Genomic DNA, 22274 nt, shown 5'->3' with positions numbered 1-22274 from the left:
GATTTGTGGACATGTCTTGTTTTTGTTTGCTGTATATGCTCCACGTTTTGTGTATGTACTATCTTATTTGTAATTTATCCTTCGCTTTATTGGAAACCAATACCAAAAATGGTCACAATAAAAAAAAAATGAAGGAACAAGGAAGAGCTGAAATCATAAGCAAACATGAAAGTGTTCCTCCTAATAATAAATGAAAGAATAATACTAGACATATAATATGTGCCAGTGATAAAGGAAGCAATAATCTCATTGACATATTGACTTTATTGTGATAAGTTGTATTTTTCTCTAGCTAGTATGTAATATTGCAGTGAGACAAATTTAACTCGAGAAGATATTTTCCTTTTTAATGGCAACCACTGTATAGTAGAGATGGAAGAATTGTCTCAGAGCAAACCGTTTCTCAGCTAATGGTTGATACTTAAGTAAGGGGGGAATGAAGAAGGCCAAAAAGTAGGTGCGTGTGTTTGAGTCAGCATGGTGGAGTGGAGAAGCTGGAGGGAAAGAATGGATGAAACTGTGATATCTCCTATGCTCTGGAATAGTCTCCCAATGCACGTGATGAAGTTGGGTAATTTGTAGCTGGATTGACAAAGTACTGGAGAATATTCAGTAGGGTGCAATCCTATGTTGGCATGAGGGGAACTAGATTTTTCCTTTTCCCATGTCTATAATACTCTGTTGGTTGCAGGTGGTGTGTGTGTGGGGGGGGGAATATAGGTGGAAATTTATTTAACCCATCACTGTGTGAAGATTTTTCCTTAGCTGCTGTCTAAAAGACACACTCCTGAATGTCTTCTTGGCTATTGCTGTCGACAATCTTGCGAATGCACAAGAGCTAACCAAGGTATGTATGAAACATCTGGCTCTTCAACCCATACTTGTTCCAGAGGGATTGTAGTATGTGATCTCCATTCTGCAAATGTGATTAATGAATTCTTATTGCATTCTCCCCCTATGACCCTAGAATTCTGTATACGCCACCCGTGGTGGATCTAAATGAACTGTCCTGCTCCAGCCAACCTCTGGTGGCCTTGAGATTTCTGTACAAGTATCATGCTCCTGTGGCACCTTTCTTTACCCATTTCCATTGCTGCAACCCTTATTTAGGGAGTTGATTTTGAAACATACATTCCTTTTTGCTTAGTAATGAAGATCTGTGCATGTGCATCTTTGTACCTCTGAGCTCTCCTTAGTCTTTAGATTCCCTATTATTAATAATAATATTGTTTTATTTTATTATAGAGTGGGTAGTGAGCACTTTTCCTTGCTATCACACAAAAGTGAAAAAGGACCTCTGACTATTAGCTAGTTTCAGGGGCAGCGGTGAACCAGTTGAAGGTTTTTAGCTGACTCAATAGCATATTTTGAAGCTCTCGCCTCGGGAAATTCAATGATTCGTGTCCTATTGCCTAGTTTGGTGTTTCGTGCTAATACTTCTTACCTTGCCGAATTTCAGTACAAATCAGAGAATTAAAATCCTCCAGTCAGGTCTGTGGAAAGCCACTTGCAAAAGGCCTTTACAGAGTTTCAGTCAAGATATTAAAACCTGCCTGCCCCTTGGCAGAGGCAAGAGAAATTCGACACACAGGCCAGAGCACTGGCAGAATGCCAGGCCCTGGCAAGAGCTTAAAATGAAGCCGAGGTAGCTTTACTTTAATACTTTGTTTTACATTGGAACATCCCGTATGGGAAAATACACATACCCCAGGATTGTGCTGGAAAGGTCCAAAATGCTACAGCTTACCACAGTGTTACTGTACTGTTTTGGATCATTACTGCAGAATCCTTCTTTGGTCTCTCTGGTTTTGTTTACACATTTCTAACTCGTTCTCATTGGCAAATAAAATTAACACAAGGCCTGTTGTAATGCTGCTCCCTCTGCTACAATGGTGTGGCCCCTGCTAATTAACAAAGAGAAATGTGTTTGTCCAGCAACTAGCACAACGGGTTCCTGGTCCATGACGGGGGCTCCTAGGCGCTGAGATAATACAATAAGAAATAATAATATCCCTTTGGGCAGTTATATTTCACAGACTTTTACGGGTTATTCCTTCTATAGTAAAATGATCACTGATCCTTGTGCTTGTTGCACCGGCTAGTGGGAGAGCTTTCCTTGGTAGAGCTGTGACAATGCTTGCCAGTCAGTGGCATGCCGGGAAATTTTCAGTCAGGCATGCAGTTGTACATTGGCACGCAAGATGGCGTCCTCGGTGCGGTGTGACCTTGCACATACAGTACACGTGAGGTCATGCTATGAGGAGGATGCCATTTTGTAGAACAAAATGGCATCCTCCACACAAGTTCAGGGCCAGACAGAATTGTCCTGCAGGCACAGCCAGACTGAAGCATTCAATGCATGCCGTGCAGACACCGACAGCACGCCACTGTTGCCAGTAGTTCAGAGATACCATACATCCCTAATAGTTCTTGCGGTGGGAAGCCAGACTAAAAGAAGGTCCCTTATCCCACCCCAATTCCTGCCCCTCAGATCCAAACACAGTTAACTATACCATGGTACAGGGCTTTTTAGGGTTGAACTTTTCTTCTACAGTCCTCCCTCTCTGCTAGGCAGCTGCATTGCTGCCTTCAGTCTGCAGCTCTGAATGGAGCTTTGTTTCCTGAAAGCGGATGTCTGATGTATAGCACAAGAAAGGGATAATGGGTATCAGGTGTATAATAAATGTTCCTCTGTGTGTGAGATCATGTTTTCTGCATCTCTTTTCTGTTATGATTCATTTGAGTCCTGACTTTTGGGGATGGGGCTTAGTTTTACTGGGGAAGATTTTCCCTTTCAGAAACTCAGCTGTTTCTGTGCATTATAAAGTCCATACATTCTTATAATAGAGATTTATGATCCTCTCCATAGGTGCATTTAACCCCTCCCATGCAGATTTGTGGGAGTCACTTGTATGCAAGAATAAAAGACTGGGCCCCTTAGAGTTCTTGTCTAATGAAGCTCAGGGGAGAGGGATAGCTCAGTGGTTTGACCATTGGCCTGCTAAACCCAGCGTTGTGAGTTCAATCCTTGAGGGGGCCCTTTAGGGGTCTAGGGCAAAATCAGTACTTGGTCCTGCTAGTGAAGGCAGGGGTTTGGACTCAATAACCTTTCAAGGTCCCTTCTAGTTCTATGAGCTAGATCTCGCTAGTCCTTTTAACTTTCCCTTGTTACTTATTTCAGAAGCTGACTCTGATGGTTAGAAAACTGCCTTTGTTAGAGTTTATAGAGTGCAATTAAATATTGACAGAATCAAAAAGTATTGCCAAATCATCGAGCTTCTTTCAAAACTCTCTTTTACTTCATGGATCCAAAAATCACTAGGGTTTTCAAAAGGGAAGGAAAAAGATAAAAGTAATTCAATTACGCGGCCTACCTAGAGAATGAGAGATTTATTGCTAAGTAAATATGATCATGTAAAATCCAAAATGGCCTGGAGATATAATTAAATTACTCGGGAGTCAGTTGACCCCCAGAGACTTCCTTTGACAATTACATTTTAAAACTCATCAAGATCAGTGTTGCATACAATGTCCAAATACCGTAAGTAACCTGAAAATGACTGTTTGGGGAGGACAAAAAACCCTTCCCCACTTCCATTTAGGTCTGCATCTGTTCAGCCAGCACCACCTGTATTAGATTTGAAATAGGACATGGTTTATCACATGACTTGAACTTATTCTGTAGCATTAACCAGTGGATTGTCACTGATAGTGGAAACCAGCAGAGTCCTGGATGCTGCATTTCAATGCAGTTTAGTAAGCAGAAACCTGATTAGAAAACTGACCAGTACTGTAAAGCAACTCCCTAAGAATACAAACTCCCCAAGTATTCCTCCTTCTGCTTTGAATAAGAGTGTGTGCTGCCCATGGGCGGCAGGTATCAAAGGCAGGGGAAGTCTCAACCTACCCAATCTGCCTGCGTGGCCCCGCCCACCCTCTCTCCAGGGCCCCTCCAGTTTCCCGCCTCGGGCCTGCAGCTCTTCTTTCCCATGTGGCCGAGTCCTGGGCCAGTGGCGCCAGAACCATGGCGGGAGGGAGGGGACCATAGCTCTCCCACTTCCCCCTTCCCCTCCTCTTCCACCTGAGCCCCACCATCCCACCCCCTGGCCTGGCCAGTGTGGAGCTCTGCTGGGGAGCCCAGGCAGCTGTAAGGGGCTGCGGCAGTCGGCAGACCTTCCGCCTGCCCGGGGTGTGTAGGGGCTGAGAGCAGCCTCCAGCCCGTGTCCCCACCCCCCAGCCGCCCAGGGCAGGAGGAGGGTCTGCGACTCTATCCCGGCTCCCCACAGCTGCCCACGTGGCTCTCCCCGACCTGGCTCTGGCCGGAAGGGGGGCCTCGTAGCCACAGCGCGGCTATGGCAAGAGCCGCACGGGCAACTGTGAGGATCCACGGAGTCACGGACCCTCCACTTGCCCCGGGCGGGCAGGGACACAGGCCAGGGGCTGCTCAGGCCCCCCCCCCGCAGTGTGGGCAGGTAGAGGGTCCCCCGTGGCTCCCCACAGCTGCCCGCCCAACTCTTATCATGGCCGGGCCGCGGCTCCGAGGCCCCCCGCAACCCCGGCCAGAGTTGGGTCGGGGAGAGCCACGCGGGCAGCTGTGGGGAGCCGGGATAGAGTCACAGACCCTCCTCCTGCCCTGGGCGGCTGGGGGGTGGGGACATGGGCAAGGGGCTGCCTTTGCCTCCACTTTGGGCAGTTATTTTTAGTAAAAGTCATGGACAGGTCACGCGCAATAAACAAAAATTCACAGAAGCCCCAAGACCTGTCCCTGATTTTCACTAAAAATAACTGTGACACAATGGGGAAGGAGAGGGTCCAGCCCCTACTGCTGCTGCGGCTCCAGGGTCTTCCAGGCATCCACAGCACCTCAGAGATTGAGGGTCTCTCCACCGCCCATGGTGGCTGAGAACTACAGGGGCTGGCGGTGGGGAGCTGTGATGGGGCCTGCTGCCTACAACTGCTCTGGGGCCCCTGCTGGCTGACAGCTCCAGCCCTGCTGACCCCAGAGCTGAAGTGGAAAATGTCACTGAGGGCTCTGGTACTCACGGATTCCGAAAGCTGGGAATGGGTGACAGGGGATGGATCACTTGATGATTACCTGTTCTGTTCATTCCCTCTGATGCATCTGGCATTGACCACTTTTGGTCTGACCCAGTATGGCTGTTTCTTATGTTCTTATGACCTCCGTGACATAATCTTAGCCTTTAGGATGATAATTCTGAGCATTCATATCAAAGTTTTCATCCATTGATCAGATGCATGTTCCAGTGTAGGGATCATGGACTAGATATCAGCTTCAGGGAAAGAATGATGATCAAGTGGTTAGAGCACAGGCCTGGGAGACAGGAATGCTGGGTTCTGTTCAGACCCACTAAAGGGTTCCCAAGCAAATCACTTATAACCTTCCTATCTGCTTTCCCTTCTGTAAAATGAGGATACTGATAGAGATGTATGACTCAGGGCGGCTGCTGTTGTTGGTAGTAGTAGTAATATTGGATTTGTATTGCGGTAGCGACTATGAGCCAACACAGTCTCTCTCTCTCTGTCTCAAAGAGAGCTTACAATTTAAGTGTAAGACAGAAGTTTAATTAATACGTGTATAGTGCTTTGAGAACCCTGGATAGAAGGTGCTACAGAACTATTATCATCTTTATTTTATTCTGAAACACTTGTCTGCTAAACACTGTAGTTGTTCTAAGTTATGTATTGCTAAATTTGTAAATACAATAGCAGTTTTCTTGAGCTACAGAGTCTATCAAAATTTTGTGCTGCAGTTAAGAGTGGCTTAGAAGCAGGAAATGTAATCTTCTACTTTCTAAGGTTTATGTTCAGTGAATGAGATATTAAAAAAAAGGCAATGACAACATTTAAACCTTTGTGATTGTATTAAAGCTGGCTAGAACTTGGGAGAAGAGACAATCAGAGAACCCCAGCCCATAAAAACAAAACAGTCAAACCTTCCTCAAATTACAGCACTTTCAGATTTTATACCCCAAAGGATTCATATTCTGCAAAATAAAAATATACATTTGACTTACAGTAAGAGTCTCACGTGATTGATAAATGTACTGGAAGTTGGCAGCTGAGAAACATTGACTTTGTATAATTGTTTAATGGAGCGTTTTCGTCTTGGTCTGGCTTGGATTCCTACTTTAACTGCAATGAGGATTTGCTCATTATAGATGCACCAATATCTGGAGAGAAAAAAGCAAGCTTGAAAGCCTAATGGCAGAGGGTTTTTTCCCCACATCTATAATTCACTGTCATTTATTCCCCTTGAAAAGAGGAAGGAAAAGGAAACCAATTTCTAAGTGAGTTAAATCTGATCAAATACTATTAAATTCAGACCAGTTACTTGTTCTTGCTTATACTATTCCAGGGTGGAGAAATCCAGGTGTAGGCTATGCACTAGTTAATATCTCACAAAGCTAATTCTCAACAGCAGGAGGCGATCAAACAGCATCCTACAGAGTGCTACCGTGTGGCCTATAACTGCCCTCATCTTTGAAGAGTGATTGTACTCAGAGTAGTGATGTTAAAAGTGGCATTGTAGGGTTCCATGATTATCTTTCCATAATTTCCCTGACAAATTGGACTAGTTTGAAGGTTAGAAAGGCAGGCCCTGGGATCTGAGCCCAGCCGAGGTCTGTTTCCGTGGCTCACCATCAGAAATAAAGATTCAGCAGTCAGAACGAAACAATGGTGTTGATGGTGCACTCGCTAGAACACAGTAGATCACGCTTCTGCAACGGTATGGGTCCTGCAATGCTAACAGGAGTGGCAAACACAGAAAGTGGTTATGGGTTTTTTTTGAAGAGTCAACTGATGTGTTTCTCAAGGCACACATGGAGCAGACCTGCTATAGAGGTCTGCTTGGGCCTAGTTTTAAAGCCTGACCTGACCCGGCCAGAGTCTGAGTGGGTCAAGTTGTTTTCAGACCTGACCCAAACCCAACACTTCCCCCTGAACCTGTGTCAGCACTGCTGCCACCTCATCCTTGGGGCTTGACCTGGTGGGGGCTTCCCACTCCTCACGCCCCATGACTGCCTTCCGTCTGTCTCCTGCTGCCTGCTGTCCAGAGGGTTGGTGCAGCAACTGGGAGACCATGAGCCACAACACCTCACACTCAGCAGCACACAGAGCGCAGCAAGGCGGTGGTGGCTGGAAAGAGTGGGGCATGCAGCCGCCCCTTCACAAACCCCTGGGCAGGAGGAGGTGATCGGAGACTACTGGACCCAAGCCCAAACAGGGTCATTTAACCCAACCCTGGTATTTGGGTCCCGTCGAGTTCAGGTCAGGTTGAAAATTTCTAATCTGCTGAGTAAGAAGGAGCTATCTTTACATGAGCATCTTTCTGGCCATAATCGTCATTTAATATGGCTTCCGATTTCAGGTCCGCTAGGGTAATTGTGAAGTAACTCCATTGAAATCAATGGAGTTACACCCGTGTAAAATTGGTGTGAATAAGTTCAGATTCAGGTCCTCTGGTACATTATTTGTTTTAAGAAAAAATACTTTCAGTCTAATCAATGGGACATGGCCTTATTTTACACCCAAAATGTCATGCTCTTTTATATTCTCTTTCCACGTTGTGGCACATGTTGCCTGATTATGATGAGAAGAGGTATAAGAAGATGCCCTCAGAGACTGGAGATTCTACCAGCATGCAGTTCTTCCTCTTGGTCTGAGTAGAAGGGCCCTAAGCAGATGGAACCACGCAGAACCTTGCATTATAGGATTTCCAGTATTGACAGACTTTGCCATTGTATAAAGATGAGGGCAGCTGCCGTCAGCTCCATTTTATGTAGAGTAGTTGCAGCCTGAAGGCTAATATGGCACCAGACAGGTAAAGCCCATGGGCCCTGCTCAGGAAAATATGCTGTAACAAATCATGCAGTTGTGTCCTTTAACAAAACCCGAATGCAGTGTTTCAGAGTGTTTAACTGTTACTTAGTTAAAAAGTGGCTGTGACAGTTGTGTATCACTTGTGGCCATTTATGAGTTCAGTTGATTTTCATCCTAGGTCTTTAACTAACTGATGAATGATGTAAGCCTGGATTTGTCTTGATTTCGGAAATAGGATGAAGAGGAGATGGAAGAGGCTACCAATCAAAAGCTTGCACTCCAGAAGGCCAAGGAGGTAGCAGAAGTCAGTCCCATGTCCGCAGCTAATATTTCCATAGCAGCGTAAGCGTAATTTTTATTATTTGGGAACTTTTATCACTTTGTTTCTATTCTTCAGACTGAGTATATATCTGTTCCATTGTAGCAACTCATAGGGCACGTGAACTCTGATGTACAATATGAAGGACTAACAAGGGCTGTAGGTTGATTTGAATACTTCAGTGTCGATCACTTAGTTTTGTATTTTATTTGGTACCTTTGCATTTAGGTTTTTTTTTTTTTTTTTTTTGAAATGTCATTGTCTCCGCATCACTGGAAAAGAAATGCATTTTAGAGCATTTTTAAGTTGTCCTAGGAAAGACTTCACCAGGTGAACTGTTATCATTTCACTTCAGACTTTCGTTCTGAAGATATGTGTGTATGACATATAAAATATAGTTTAAATACAATAATCTGTGCTTTGATAACTGAATTGTAAAGACCACCTCCTGAATTTCAGACACAATAGTGGCTTTGCAAGCCCTTTGCTCTCAAAAAAAGCCATTTGAGTGTGCAAAATGGGACATTGCATATGTGACCAGGCACTCCTATGCACCTGGTTCACATTCACAAGTATCATCTTGCACATGCAAATGTAGGCTTTGTGCATGGAAGTGGGCGTGCTTGTGCGATCTCACTTTGGAAGAATGCTTAGAAAATATTACTCTTTGGGCCAGCTTTTCAAATATATGAATCTAAATTTCTCTTGCAGAACATGCATAAGCAGGTGGAAATAGGTAATTTTCAGACATGTGCTGAGGTCTTTGAGGTCAGTGGGAGTTTTGCCTGCATAGGGTAAGGACTTAATTTGGTACACACAATTGCTTGTTTGCACATATAACACACATTTTGCATGTGCTTCTTAGGGAGCCTGTGTTTGAAAATGAACACATTTTGAAATGTACTGATGGACACACACAATTATTCAATTTATGCAATTCCATGGGGAAGTTTGAGTGTCTTTGTGTCAAAAATACTGCCCTGCTGTTTGCTGGGAGCTGCAAGTATTTCTCGACACCCTCCAGTCCTCAGAAAGGGGCAGCTGGAAATAACTCCAAGGAGCAGGGAAGCCTAAACTTATTTAGAATAATTTCCTGTCCAGGTGTGTTCCAAAATATCTTCATCCAGAGAGAACCCTATTTAAGTGAACAATTTTCTAATATATTTTCCCCAATGTAAATCCATCTCATGAGGCCTTCATTAGTATGTATTTAATCTAGAATCATGTTATTTCAGAAACAATGGTGCAGATGAAACTTGTTCACTAAATTTGAAAAAAAGAAAAGAATATTCTTAATCTGTTTAGCATTTTTTGCAATTCATATTTGTAGAATACATATATGGTTAGAATTATAGATCATTCTCCTGTTATAATGATTTGCCAGCCTTAAAAAGAAATCACATGAGAAAAGTTACTCTTATTCTTTGATGTACTTCTGTGTACCGTAATTTTAAAATGTAAGATGGCATTGTTTATTCTATTATTATTATAAAATAATTGTACATGTGAAGATTACTTAGAACCCCAAACTCCCATTGACTTTAATGGGCCCAGGATTTCACCTCAGAGTCTTAGTTACCAACAGTAGTTTTAGTTCCTGATTTTTCATCAGGCTTTAATCTGGTTTTTGATATCACATGATCAGTTTTGTGACTACAGTTACATGTAAGTGCAAAATTGCAAGTTACTATTTGTTGTGCCTACAGTTATATCTGCTCAGACATCTATGTGCCTGATGTGTAGGTACATTCAGGTGGTTAGGCTTATAAAACGAATGCAGTTGCAGGTGCAATTAGTTGTTTCCACATTTAACAGCAGTAGCAAAATTGTGCTTGCAATACTAGAGGCCACATTTGGAAATGTATAATTTATTTTTTCAACAGTGTGTCTCTAGACAAGCTGTATCTGCTGTATAGAAGCATGAGATGCTTACAAGGCTACTGTGATTACTTGCATGTGTGAGTGAGTGATATTAGGTTGGGAGAAAGACTGAAGAATAAATAGATGGGTGATTGAATGAATAAACACATAGAAGGACAGATTAGTGGTTAGAAGGTAAGTACATGTGTGGATGGATTGTTGGTTGGTGACAGACACGTGGTTTAATAGACGGATGTAACAGAGATCTGAGTGATGTCTAAATCTATCCACACTGAATTTTTTTCTTCGAAATTTGTGTTTATAATTTTAATAGGTCTTTATTTTTTAAAAAGGCTTTATTTGATTTTGTTCTCTTAGTTTTAAACTTACTTTTCAAAAAGCATATTTTAAAATGAATTTCTATCATAATTGATGACCTGAGTATAAACCAATACTATGAAAATGTGTTTCAAAAGTCCCTCTGCCTGTGTCAACTAAAATAACTCTCTTTCTTTCAGTGTTCTGTAGAGAGAGTGTTGTGGTTCAAGTGTTTTCTTAGTAATGTTGTTCATGTTAGCAGAATGGTTCTCAATGAACATTGTAGTGTGACTCTTAATATGGTTTGTTATTAATTTGGTGGACCTGTCCTTTGGGTTCCTAGAACCTACAGAGGTGGCAAAACCATCCTGGTGTTCAGTCTGGTAAAAAGTCGTTTCTATTTTCCCTCCCTTGTATTTAAACAGTAAGATACTATGCTTGCTCTTTTGCTTCTATTTCTTGTCAGTTTTGTAACGTTTGTGCTATAAGTGGGAGCGAATCCTGCGCCCCTTCGTCTAATCCTCTTCACTCCTATTTCCTCATCTGATCAAAGTCTACATTTTGGAAACTCCTCATCGTGCATTTACACTACAGTGGGTGGCAGCATCCTCATGCATTACTGCGATGTGTATATACTGTGCATTTGTTTGTATGTGGAGGTGTACATGTGTCTCCATATGCCTGTGATTGTCTGTACTTGTCCTTTTGCTCTGCTATGGAAAATAACCTCATTTAACAACAGCTAAGCTCCAGGAAGAATTCAGCTTACTTTATAGAACTTGCTTTCTAGGCTACAAAAGTTAGTTGCTTCTTTAGTAGGTCAACCTAATTTCAGTGTATTAAGTGATATCTTAGAATTTTGCAGATGCATAGGATTCAGTGCAAACAAGGATTATTTTTTTATTGGTAGACGGTAAAGTCCTGCTACTGAACCTTGAAACTGTTTTAATAATTTATTGATCTTTGCAGTCAAGTAAGGATATCATCTGTCTCATAACTGACTCAGAAGGTGCTATATTATAATACTGCATCTCTAACTGGGAGAGGCAATGAAGGAAGTTATTGTAGCTCGTGGTTTGTTGATCTTTAAGGATGTCAGTGGTTCAACTTCTACTCCATAAAAAGGGCTAATAAGAGTGGATTGATTTGGCCACGACTTGGCTTTTTTTTACCTGGTGAACTCTATCCTGAATAGGCTTATTATTTTCTCTTTCAGGACTGAAGCTGATATGAGACATTTTTCTGTTGCAATGTTTGTTTTAAAACAAGATGTTTGTTTAATCTACGTTTTACATTTTAGTTTTAGCTCCTTATTTTCATTCTGGTTTTGTGATTTTTTTTTCTGTTTAGCGTTTTCCTTGCTTTATTGTTTCTTGAGGTGAGTTTGGGTTTGTTCAGTTTACCCAGAGTTGTCCTTTGAAAACCTCTGTTTCGTATAGCATTTAAATTGCTCGGCCTCGTGAACTGAGCTCCTGTAATAACAGATGGGACTTGACAACAAGCCATTGGTGCAGTTTCCTTGGTGGCGACAATGGAGGAGAGAGGGGGAAGCCCATCTTAGGGGAATTCCCCTTTAATTGTAGAGTTCATTAGCTGATAGAACAAGTTACTGGGAGGCAGGAATCAGTGCTTTGTTTCTTGCTCTGCCACTAACTCACGATGGGAGTTGGGGCAACTCATTTAACTTTTCTGTGGCTCGGTGGGGAAAACAGGGTGGTGACTTATTAACTTTGTGGAGCATGAGGCTCCATTGGTCAATGTGTAAAGCACTTTGAGTCCTTACGTGAGAGGCACCAGAGAAGTGCATCACATCAGGATTGAGGATTAAGGCACAATGCCCCTATTTCGAAATGTAATTTTTTGTAGTTAAGTTTGCTGTTTCACAAACCTTCAGTCCCAAACACCACACCTTTGAGTTCCCCCTCCACCTCTTCTTTCCCAGCCAGAGAGACGCACCAATGTCATGTACAAAAGGGGCTGCATTAAACAAAAGCACACACCAGCTCTCTTCGCAGTTCAGTTGACCAGACTGCCAGACAAGTTATGACTCATAAAGGAATCTGAAGCCCCACGCAAGCACATCCACTTCACCACTGGCGCTCAGAAGCTACTGAGGCAGAACTTGTGCTTAAAATAAATAACCTTTGTATTTGTTTATTCCTGTGTTTCCAATGGGTCTGCCTCAAACTCTTCCTGGGGAAAGTCTTAAAACAGCAACTGCAGCAGCAGCAACAGCCAAATTACTAAATTTATAACAACCTGCAAAATAGTTGTGTCTAAGTTGTCACACTGAGTGATTTTTTTTTTCCAAGGTGTAATGGTTTTGAGTTGTTGCTGGCTTCCAAGAGTCGAAGCATAACATGCTGTACAATAGGTCTCCAGCTGGAGATTTTGATGGGAGCGGGAATTGATATAAAGGCTGTAACCCTGTATGGAGTGATAAGGAGACAGTTTCTCCTTGTAGCGGAATATACGGGTCAAATCCCACACTAAGAGCTGTCTCTAGGACCGACCATTTTAATTGACCACTTTAAATGACTCCATGTGTTTTCCAGTTAACAACCCTCTCCGTTAGGCAACTGGTTTTTGCTGGTCCCTTATGTAGTTGCTTAAGACTTTTTACTTGTGTGCTCAGCTAAAACCACCTGCTCACAGGTAAACCCTACCAATTGCATTGCTAGCTCTGACCCAAGGGTGCTGCCAACTCATCATAACTTGGTAAATAAATAAAAAGATGTGATGTTAAAATACCAAAGACAGTACATGAAAGAGCAGGTACAGGAGCACACTTCCATCGTTCACAAACACTTCGTAGTGGTCATCTGTCCCTTTTGTACAGGTTTGGGGATGAAGGTCTGGGCGGGTTGTTTTATTTTCTCTTGTCTCTGGAACTCTGTGGTCTGTTCTACAGTCGTCGTTGGGCATGGCTGTTGGTAATCAATAGAACCCTGCAAGAAATGTGCCTGAATAACTAGCAAATAAAAAGTTCCGTGTACGATGACGTATAGACTAGAAGAGGCGTTCTTTTTATCTTGCCGGCTTGTCATTTCTTCCCTCTTCCTGCTCCCTGAATGTGCTGGTGTGTGGGGTACTGTGACTCTTCCTGTTAGTTGCTTTTTTGCCCTTTTTGTCATGTAACTGTGAATCAGCAAACAGCTGCCCAGAAAGACTCTCTCTCTCTCTCTCTCTCTCATGGTAAGTAGCAGCAAGCAAAACTCAAATACCTCCTCCACTTCGCTTTGAAAAAGGAGGCTGTCTTTGCCCTGTGAGTCTACGTAGTGAGATTTCAGTATGCAATTAGCTGATGGGTATTGCAGAACAGGGATTCCAGCAATGAAGACTGAGAACTGGACCTCTGAGAGCCCTTTTGCAGGACTTGCGTAGTCATGTTTGGCCAAGTACAGGGATGTTTGGCAGCATCATTGTGGGGCCTTCATCCTGCACCGGACCAAATGAGGCAATGAGGAATATGATGATAAGCACAAGTGTTTTGCCAAGGGATTTTGAGATGTGCTTTAAGCAATAAAATGCTTCAGTTTGCCTCTATGCCTCCACAGACACCTTTGCCAGTGCTGGTTCTCCTTTCCCCGAATCTCTGATGGGTTAAGCCATGACTGGTACATTCTCTGGTATCATGAGTTTTCCACCTAGTTTTCTCAGGCCATTCTACCCATACTTTAGGCATTTATGCAATTGTAGGATCCTTGCTGGGAGCTTCACTTAACATCCTGCCAAATCAAGAAATAAAGGAGTATCAGCTTTGGTGACCCCATAACAATAATTTCCCTTTAAAAACGTAAAGAGTGCCAGCATCGAAGGGTCAAAAATGCTCCTGTTTGTTTCAGTGCAGTATAAAATATACTAATAATGAAGGTACGGCAAAATAACCATATGATTGTTCCCCAAGACCATTTATTCCAAGCAAAGCCAAGTAAGTGTCTTTAATGATTGCTCCCCCACACAAGCTATCCAATCCCCTATAAGGTAGTGTTATATATACATGCACTTCACCTTGGTCTACTTTTAATTTTATAATACATTAATATGCTGTGGGTTTGTAATGTATATATTTAAAATTCCACCAGTTCATCCTGCCTTTCCCCCCTCCAACCGCATCTCCTTCCCAGGGGCAATATCCTATCATCTGGGCCTTCTGGCTTTATAGTACCAGTTGTTAGCTAAATAAACCCACAAAAAGCCAATGGAAAGAAATTGGGGTTTAAACTGAAAGTGGTAAATTCAGAAAGAGGACGGGTTATATTTTCCACCTCCTGGGAGGGGTCTATAGACAATGTAATGTTGCAAAAACCGAATATATAGAATTATTTTTAAAATTAGAACTAAGTCTCCCTTTAAGTGCTGGAACAGGCAGAAACTGCCCCCCAATCTGTCAAATCCACCCCCACCCCACCCCGGTTAGGGAGTCACACGTGTTAAATGGAGGCAAGTCTACCAAATAAAATGTGAACAAATGCCTCTTTATTTCCGTATTTGAGACACAGACATGCTTCCTGTTGCCCATGCGGATGGTATATCCTCAGGGCCAGGCCCTTTTTTCCCTACTCCATGGATGCTATGATAACCTGAGTTGGAATTGGTGGCCTTGTGTCCTTCTCTTAGCTGGAAATGAATCATTGCAGTACATGCTGTAAATGCAAACTCCACCTATTTCTACAAAGACCTCTGCTCTGGGGCCCTGAAGGTAGCTTGTGCAGAGGACTCTGACTATGTGAGTACAGCATATTGCAGCAAAAAGTCTTACGATCATCTTGTGTCTTTTGGTTCACCTTTTTATATTTTCTTTTGGCTCCGGTTTGATTTTCTAGTTGTTTTCCTTTTAACTAGAAGACGATGTCTCTGTGGCTTCCACACTTTCTGAAGCTTGCCCGGGCTCCTTCCAAGATGCACACTGCAGCCTGCATTCGATAGGACACAGCCTGTATGAGTCTCCTCCCGATGTCTTTTATAGTTTCTCTTCTCTCCTTTATTTTCTCACCTTTTTTTGTTTTTTGTTTTTTGTTTTTTGCATGTGCAGTTTTGTAAAGCAAACTCGAGGTACTGTATCTCGCAGCTCGTCAGTCTCCAGCGTAAATTCACCGTGAGTTGCTCTCTGTTACAATATTCAGTAAATGGATTTATGATCTATATCTATATATTTATAAACCTCCCTGCTTCCCACCCTCCTGATGCCTTCCCCCTTCCCTTGTTTTTTCCAAAAGTCATTCACATCATTGTGGAAAACCTCCAGGCCAACATATGGTGGAAGGACTGGAAGGTGTACAGCAGTGCTATATAATGCTTGTGATTTGAGCGTGAGCAACTCTGTAGTGTTTTGTACATTGGGTGTGAATTCCCCTGCTTCTTTCTCTTTTTTTTTTCCTTTTCTTCTTTCTGCCCTTCTCTTTGTCCTTTCCTTACTTAGTAGTTTTCCTTTCCTTTCCCTCTTACTTTCTTCCTTGCCCTCTTCCCTTGTTTTGTGGCCTGTCTTGTTCTCACTTATATTTTTTTCCTCTGTGTTATTTATACACTGGGCTAATGGGTTTGATGTTCCACCAGTGTTTGCACTTTTGGTTCAGGAGGAGAATGGGGCCCCACCATGAGCGTGATCTTTAAAATGAAAGCTAGAAGGGGAGAGTTTCAAAGGGAGCCAGCTTCTGGAAACAGGACTCAAATGGGACAATGTTTGAAAACTCTGCCTAAATAACCCTTGGAAATTTGTTATGATGAGCAGACACGCTCCTCCACCCCTTCTTGGGGTATGAGTTTAAAGCTCCAATGTATCCTAGAATTTTGCAAACACAGTGGTAGACCCTTCAACCGTTCCACCCACTTCCCATTAAAAATCCCACCCTCTCCGGGACTCATTGTGAATCATGAGTAGGCTTCAAAGGTGCACGTTGCAGGTTTGTAGAAAATACCTTTGATCCCTTCCACATCATGCAGTGATGTTTGTCATCAACACATTGAGTGTCTTTGGCTTATATTGCACTTCTATCATTTTGTGTTACTTTTCTACAGTGTAATGCTCTTGGGAAGACTAGATAGTGCAGTTCAGACACGGAGAGCCAGATCCTCAGGTGCGTCATCATAGTAGGGCTCAGCGCACCTGAGCAGTTGGGAAACAGAAGGCTTTCCACCACCTTTCTGCCCCTTCCTCCCACTCCCTGATTCCAAGTGGCATCTCAGGTCCGGTTTTGCCCCAGGACAACTTAGAGATGTTTGGACTGGTTTCTCCAATCTCTGTTCACTTTGTGCCAGGCTGGAAAATTCCCCCTGTGTAGAGGGAATCTCTGTTGGTGCAAAGTTGGTGGAGAGGACTGTGCTGCCTCCTGCACCAGTTGTGATGTCTGTCTGTTGCTTAGTACACGGGAAGTCTCTTGCAGGACAAGGGGAGGCAGGTGGAAGGGAGAAGAAAGGTGGAGGTTTGGCAGGGAAGGGGATGTGGTGAATTGAGTCGATGCCTGATTCTCTGCTGGTGTGGGACTTTACGCCAGCAGTGTAAGTTAAAACGGCACCAGAGCAGTATAAAGCAGCTTTCATGTTAATGTGAACCAGGCCCGTTAGCTTTGAATTTGACCCATATTGCCCATCTCGTGGAGACCGGTGCAGACTGCACTTTTAAAAAACTGAATCTGAATGACAAGTACACAAATCACGTGAGTAGCATTGACCCTAAAGCCACTTCACACCTGTTCAGTCATGTAGTGGAGCCTTCAAGCAGGTGCAGATATAGTTTATATCCACGTTAAGGCCCCTTCACACTACCAGAGCAATAAATGTGAATCAGGCCCATCGTGTGTAAGGCATATCTAGAATTTTGAAAGTTTACCTAAGTCTGCATTTCTTTCTCTATACATATCTGCAGTGCTTTCCCCCAGCCAAATACTTGTTTGGCTAAACAATTCACTGGATCCCATAGGTAGCTATCACTCGCCAGGGCTGGCTCCAGGCACCAGCGAAGGAAGCAGGTGCTTGGGGCGGCCAATGGAAAGGGGCGGCACGTCCGGGTCTTCGGCGGCAATTCGGCAGCGGGTCCCTCAGTCCCTCTTGGAGCGAAGGACCCGCCACCGAATTGCCGCCGAAGAATGAAGCGGCGCGGCTAAGCTGACGCCGAAGTGCCGCTGATCGGGGCTTTATCTTTTTCTTTTTTTTCCGCTTCGCCGCTTGGGATGGCAAAAAAGCTGGAGCCGGCCCTGTCACTCGCTATATGTTACATGTTGGATTTCCAGTATCCAGTTTGTACCAATAAAATCCCCTCTGCACCTAAACTTGAAGGACCTGATTCTTAGTTATACTAAGGCCTACACACAGTTTTGGCACCAATATGACTATTTCGGCTAGAGGTGTTGGTTTTTCTACTTAAACAGTTAAATCGGTACAGTCTCCCCTCTCCTCCCCCCCCGTAGTGTGGATGCCGTTATACCAGTATAAAGGTGCCTCGTAGCTAATTCTCCTTCCCTGTGGAAATATTTATACTGGTATAAGATACCTTTATATCAATATAATTGCATGTTCTCTATGGGGATTCAGCCATTTTAACTATACTAGTACAAAGGGGAATAATTTTTAGACAAGGCCCAAGGCCACGCTCTAGTCATGTGAAGTACAAATAAAACTTATTTCCACCTTAACACTGCTTTGCATTGTGAGAGCAGTTGAAAGTGGCCTTAATATACCTAAGAATTAGGCCCTGAGAATCCATGGTTGCTGAATGGACACACAAAAAATTCCCACTGGAATTTAGATATTTTTTCAGTATTCGGTGTTTAATTTTCTCCCGCGGGAATTTGTTCAGTTGAAAATTGTAAGTGGCAAGAAAATCAGGACAAAAATATTTGAGGTAGCTTCTTAACAAAAAGATATTAAGGCAAGTCACCTTCGGATGTCATTTTCAAACCTTCGTGTTGTAATGAACTTATGGTACAAACCCTGCAACCAACAAAAATCCATGTTTGGTTCACTTGGGAAAGAAAAAGAATTAAACATCTATACAAACAATTCTTTTTACTTCTAAAAAGTGAGTCATCGTTTGCATAAAATGCATGCTGAAAACTGGCAACTAGCTGCTTTATAAAGTGTTAACACACAGCTAAGTGCACAGTTATACTTAAGGTATAAGTCAAAGGCAAAGTGCCTTCAATCACCCCAGTCACAGGCATCTAGGAAATCTGATCAGTGTTTTACATATTCTGTTTATATTAAGATGGGGAACTGAGTCCCAGCCTATGTAGTTACTCACTCGGTTGGGATTCTCTTTTGATTAGAGGTATTTGTTTGTAATAGCACCTATGATGCATCAGTCTCATTCCAGACATAAAAGAGGGGGTGATCTCAAGTCATGTTGTAGAAAGGGCCAACATTTCAACCCTGGGTCCCTATGAGATTAGACATCTAACTCCATATTTAGGCAGTAAATAAGATGTTTAGAGGTGCTGAGCACCTGCTGTTCCCATTATAGTCAGTGGCTGAGGATTTTGACTAAGGAACACTACTGCCTACTCAACATACAGCTACAACAGCGCTTGTGATAAAGGTCATTTTTGCAGTGGATTCACATAGAATATGAGGGTTGGAAGGGACCTCAGGAGATCATCTAGTCTAATCTCCTGCTCAAAGTAGGACTAATCCCCAGACAGTTTTTTTTTTTACCCCAGTTCCCTAAATGGCCCCCTCAAGGCACAACCCTGAGTTTAGCAAGCCAGTGCTCAAACCACCGAGCTCTCCCTCCCCCTAAACACGTAATATGGAGGGCGGTGGGAAGAAAGGAGGACATGAGTCTAAAGTGCTATCGTAGGCACACTATGTCGGCGTCTTGGAAGTCTAGCTGGGAAATTATAACTGCTGCTTTGTCACATTTAAGCCTTAGGGCAAATTCTGCCCATGGTTGCAGTCAGTGCCCATTGACGTTAAAAGAAGTTGATGTTCTTGAAGCAATTGCTTCTCTGGTTAAAACCATAACTGCATGATTCTGCAACACCCATCCAGGAGGGAAATAAAAAAGCTTTAATATCTCCTGGTCCTCATTTGCCATCCAAATCACTGTTCACCCATATCACTTGCTTCTGCCTGAATTCACTATCCATGTCTTTTGTTTTATCTCCATTCTCACAGCAAAAAGCTTCATTGCACTAAATTGTTTTGTTCTTATCAGAACCTATAAGTTCCTACCAGGATTTAAGCCAGAACCCAGTGTGGGCTGTGCAGTTGTGCATAATAATCACTGAAGTGTCTTATTGAAATTATAATGAGTGATGTAGAGAAAACAACTGATTGAAAAGGAAATGTCATTTGACTGGATTTAGGAGGGCTTCTGTGCACTGAATCGTTCAATATGTTTAAGCTAGATGTGGTGTTTGTTGAATCAGGGTTGAAAAGTGCACTTTTAACTTGCTTTTAGTAAAGAATTTTTCACCCCTGTAATTTATTACTAAGTATGCAATTACTTTATCACAGTGTGTACCCATGGTACCAAAATCACAAGGTCTAACGAGAAATCTAATCAATATGGTATGAGTGTGGTGACTTGGAGTTTTCTTGAGGTTAGAATTTGCTAAAAATAGTAGGCTTCAGTGTATACTAATAAATTAATACGTGATCATATAATTTGACACTGAGTAATAGGCTGTGGGATGCATGATGGTGCATTTTATTGAATCCAGATCCTGCAGTTCTCCTTACTCAGGCAAAACTCCTACTGATTTCAACAGAAGTTCTGCTTGAGAAAGCTTCAGGCTTTGGCCTTGAGGACTTTGGCTGTTTGAAGATGTAAATCAATGGACGACACCATTCATTTTGGTGTTCGAGGCTCTAGCAAATTGCACTAGAGTGTGGTTTATTGCTTCTTGTGAAATTGAATTGCTGGAGAGACTGGCTGGCTCGGGGAATTGATGACGAAATACTAGAGCTCTCCTTTCTAGTTTACCAATCCATAAAAGCCCTGCTCTATAATCACCCAAAGTTGTTACCATCTTAAAGATTGCTCGATAGCCTGCATGAAAGGAGTTGAGGCTTGCTTTCTTCTTCTCAGTGGATAGGTGTCAGTAAGAGATGGACAGGATCATCCAATAGGTTGTTATTGTAATCCTCTCCCCCAGGCGGTCACTGGATTGCTGAGGTGCTGAGGATACAGTACTGAAAGTGTGCTAAGTAGACAATGACCATAGGGCAAGAGTTTAAGCCACTTCAGCTGATGGACCTTACAGATTCTAGTATCTGGCAGTTCCTCTGATTGCCTGAGAGCCTTCCAATCGCTGCCGACGTATCACCCTCCAGGCAGTAGAGTGAAGAACAGCAAATGTACTACTTAACGCATTCACCATAGTGGTCTCCGTTGACCTCTGACAACTCAGCTGATTCATTACAATATCTAGTTTCTGTGAAAAACTGCTATCAGAACTTGGCACAAAATTTTATGTTTGTTGGCAGTTTCAGCAGCGAGACCAAGAACTGAACGTGCCATGGAGAACAAATTCTCCAGGCCAGGACTAAGACATGCTGGCAGGACAGCATGAGAGAGGTCAGCATTTGTGCTTCCTGAGCTGTAACTGCTGTTTGGACAGAGGACTCCAGCCCCCAGAACCACCAGCCAAACGAGTGCCCTTCACCCCCCCCTATTTTCATATTTATTGTTTTCTTCCAACGAGCTAGAAAGTGAAATAGCATTTTTATACGAGAATACTAAAAGTCAGGCTCCTGTATTTATTGGTCTCTGTTAATCCAGGAAGTTGACATTGTTGACAGTTTTAAAGCCATTTCATAATTCAATTATATGCTTCGAATATGAGTTTAATAGAGAATTCGAGCTGGTCACAAATCAGAATGTTCAAAAACTGTTTTTGTCTTGAATTCGGACAAAAAGTTGCAATATCAAAACTTTTCACAGAACAGAAATTGTAATTTTCAATGGGCTAATGCTCATATAATGTTAGAAGGCATGGCTGGACGACACCTCCTGTGAGGTTCCATGGTCATAGGACTTCCTTGATGTACCATGGCAGTTCAACCTGCGGGAGACTGCGATGTATCATGAGAGACGTGGTCCAGCCAGAGAGCGGAGCCCATAGACACTCAAACTACAACTCCCAAGAGGCAGTGCAGGAGCTGAGGCGGGCAGAGATTTAGTGTTGAACTCACCAGGAACAAAAATGTTTCAGTTGGGTTTAACAAACCCAAATGGTTCAATTCGGGTCAACTCAAACCAAACTGAAATACTTGTTAGATTTTTTCCCATAGAAAATCAGAACATTTAGGCAAAATTGAAATTTTTTCTAAAAAAAGAAATCCAATTTTGATTTTGCAGAAATTGTGTTTTTCATCAAAAAATTCCCCAACAGCTCTAATCAGAAAATACATTTCTAGGATATCTAAAACATATAGGACTAAATTCTGGAGTTCTTATACAGCGTTTATTCCGTCTATACTCAAGTAAAATTCCTAAAGACATGAATGAGAAAATATGTATGATTTATTATTCATTTTTATTCAAGTGGTTTATTTTAAACAGTTGTTCTGGAAGGTAATGGTTCATATCAAAAAGCAGCACTCTAAACGGCTGTGATAAAAATGCCTCAGCCAATAAGAAAGTTGCTTGTTCTGAAATGTGATTTAAAAAAAATACCAAAAAGGAATGCACTGTACTTTCTTGAATAATCTAGACTGTGATTGGTTGATATTTCATTTGTATTATTTTTAATGAGGAAATAGAGGAGTCACCGGTCAGGAAACTGATAGGTTAACATCAGTTTTATTTGACACAATGTCTGTTTTGTACAGAGAAATGTAAATTATCTGATTATAGACACTGCTTTATTGTTTGGTAGTCAGTCTCTGAATCCAAGTAGAATTGATGATGTTATGCAATTAAAATGCGATAATCATAATATCTGCCAATCTGTTTTGTCATGTCAGGCCCTGGGGGACTGAAGCTGTGTATATT

General features: G+C 42.5%; 1 protein-coding gene across 1 annotated transcript in view; it reads left to right on the top strand.

Moving 5' to 3' along the window:
* Window positions 1-22274, top strand: part of CACNA1B (calcium voltage-gated channel subunit alpha1 B) — a 508111-nt gene that overhangs the window by 351874 nt on the left and 133963 nt on the right. The window contains exons 17-18 of the mRNA XM_054007857.1: window positions 780-847; window positions 8078-8184. Of these exons, the coding sequence (XP_053863832.1) occupies window positions 780-847; window positions 8078-8184 (175 nt within the window). The remainder of the gene's footprint in view (window positions 1-779; window positions 848-8077; window positions 8185-22274) is intronic.

Source organism: Malaclemys terrapin, chromosome 17 (genome assembly GCF_027887155.1).
Source record: "Malaclemys terrapin pileata isolate rMalTer1 chromosome 17, rMalTer1.hap1, whole genome shotgun sequence".
NCBI classification, from domain to species: domain Eukaryota; kingdom Metazoa; phylum Chordata; order Testudines; family Emydidae; genus Malaclemys; species Malaclemys terrapin.
The sequence above is the reverse complement of the archived record's forward strand: the minus strand, read 5'-3'. Positions and strand labels throughout refer to the sequence as shown.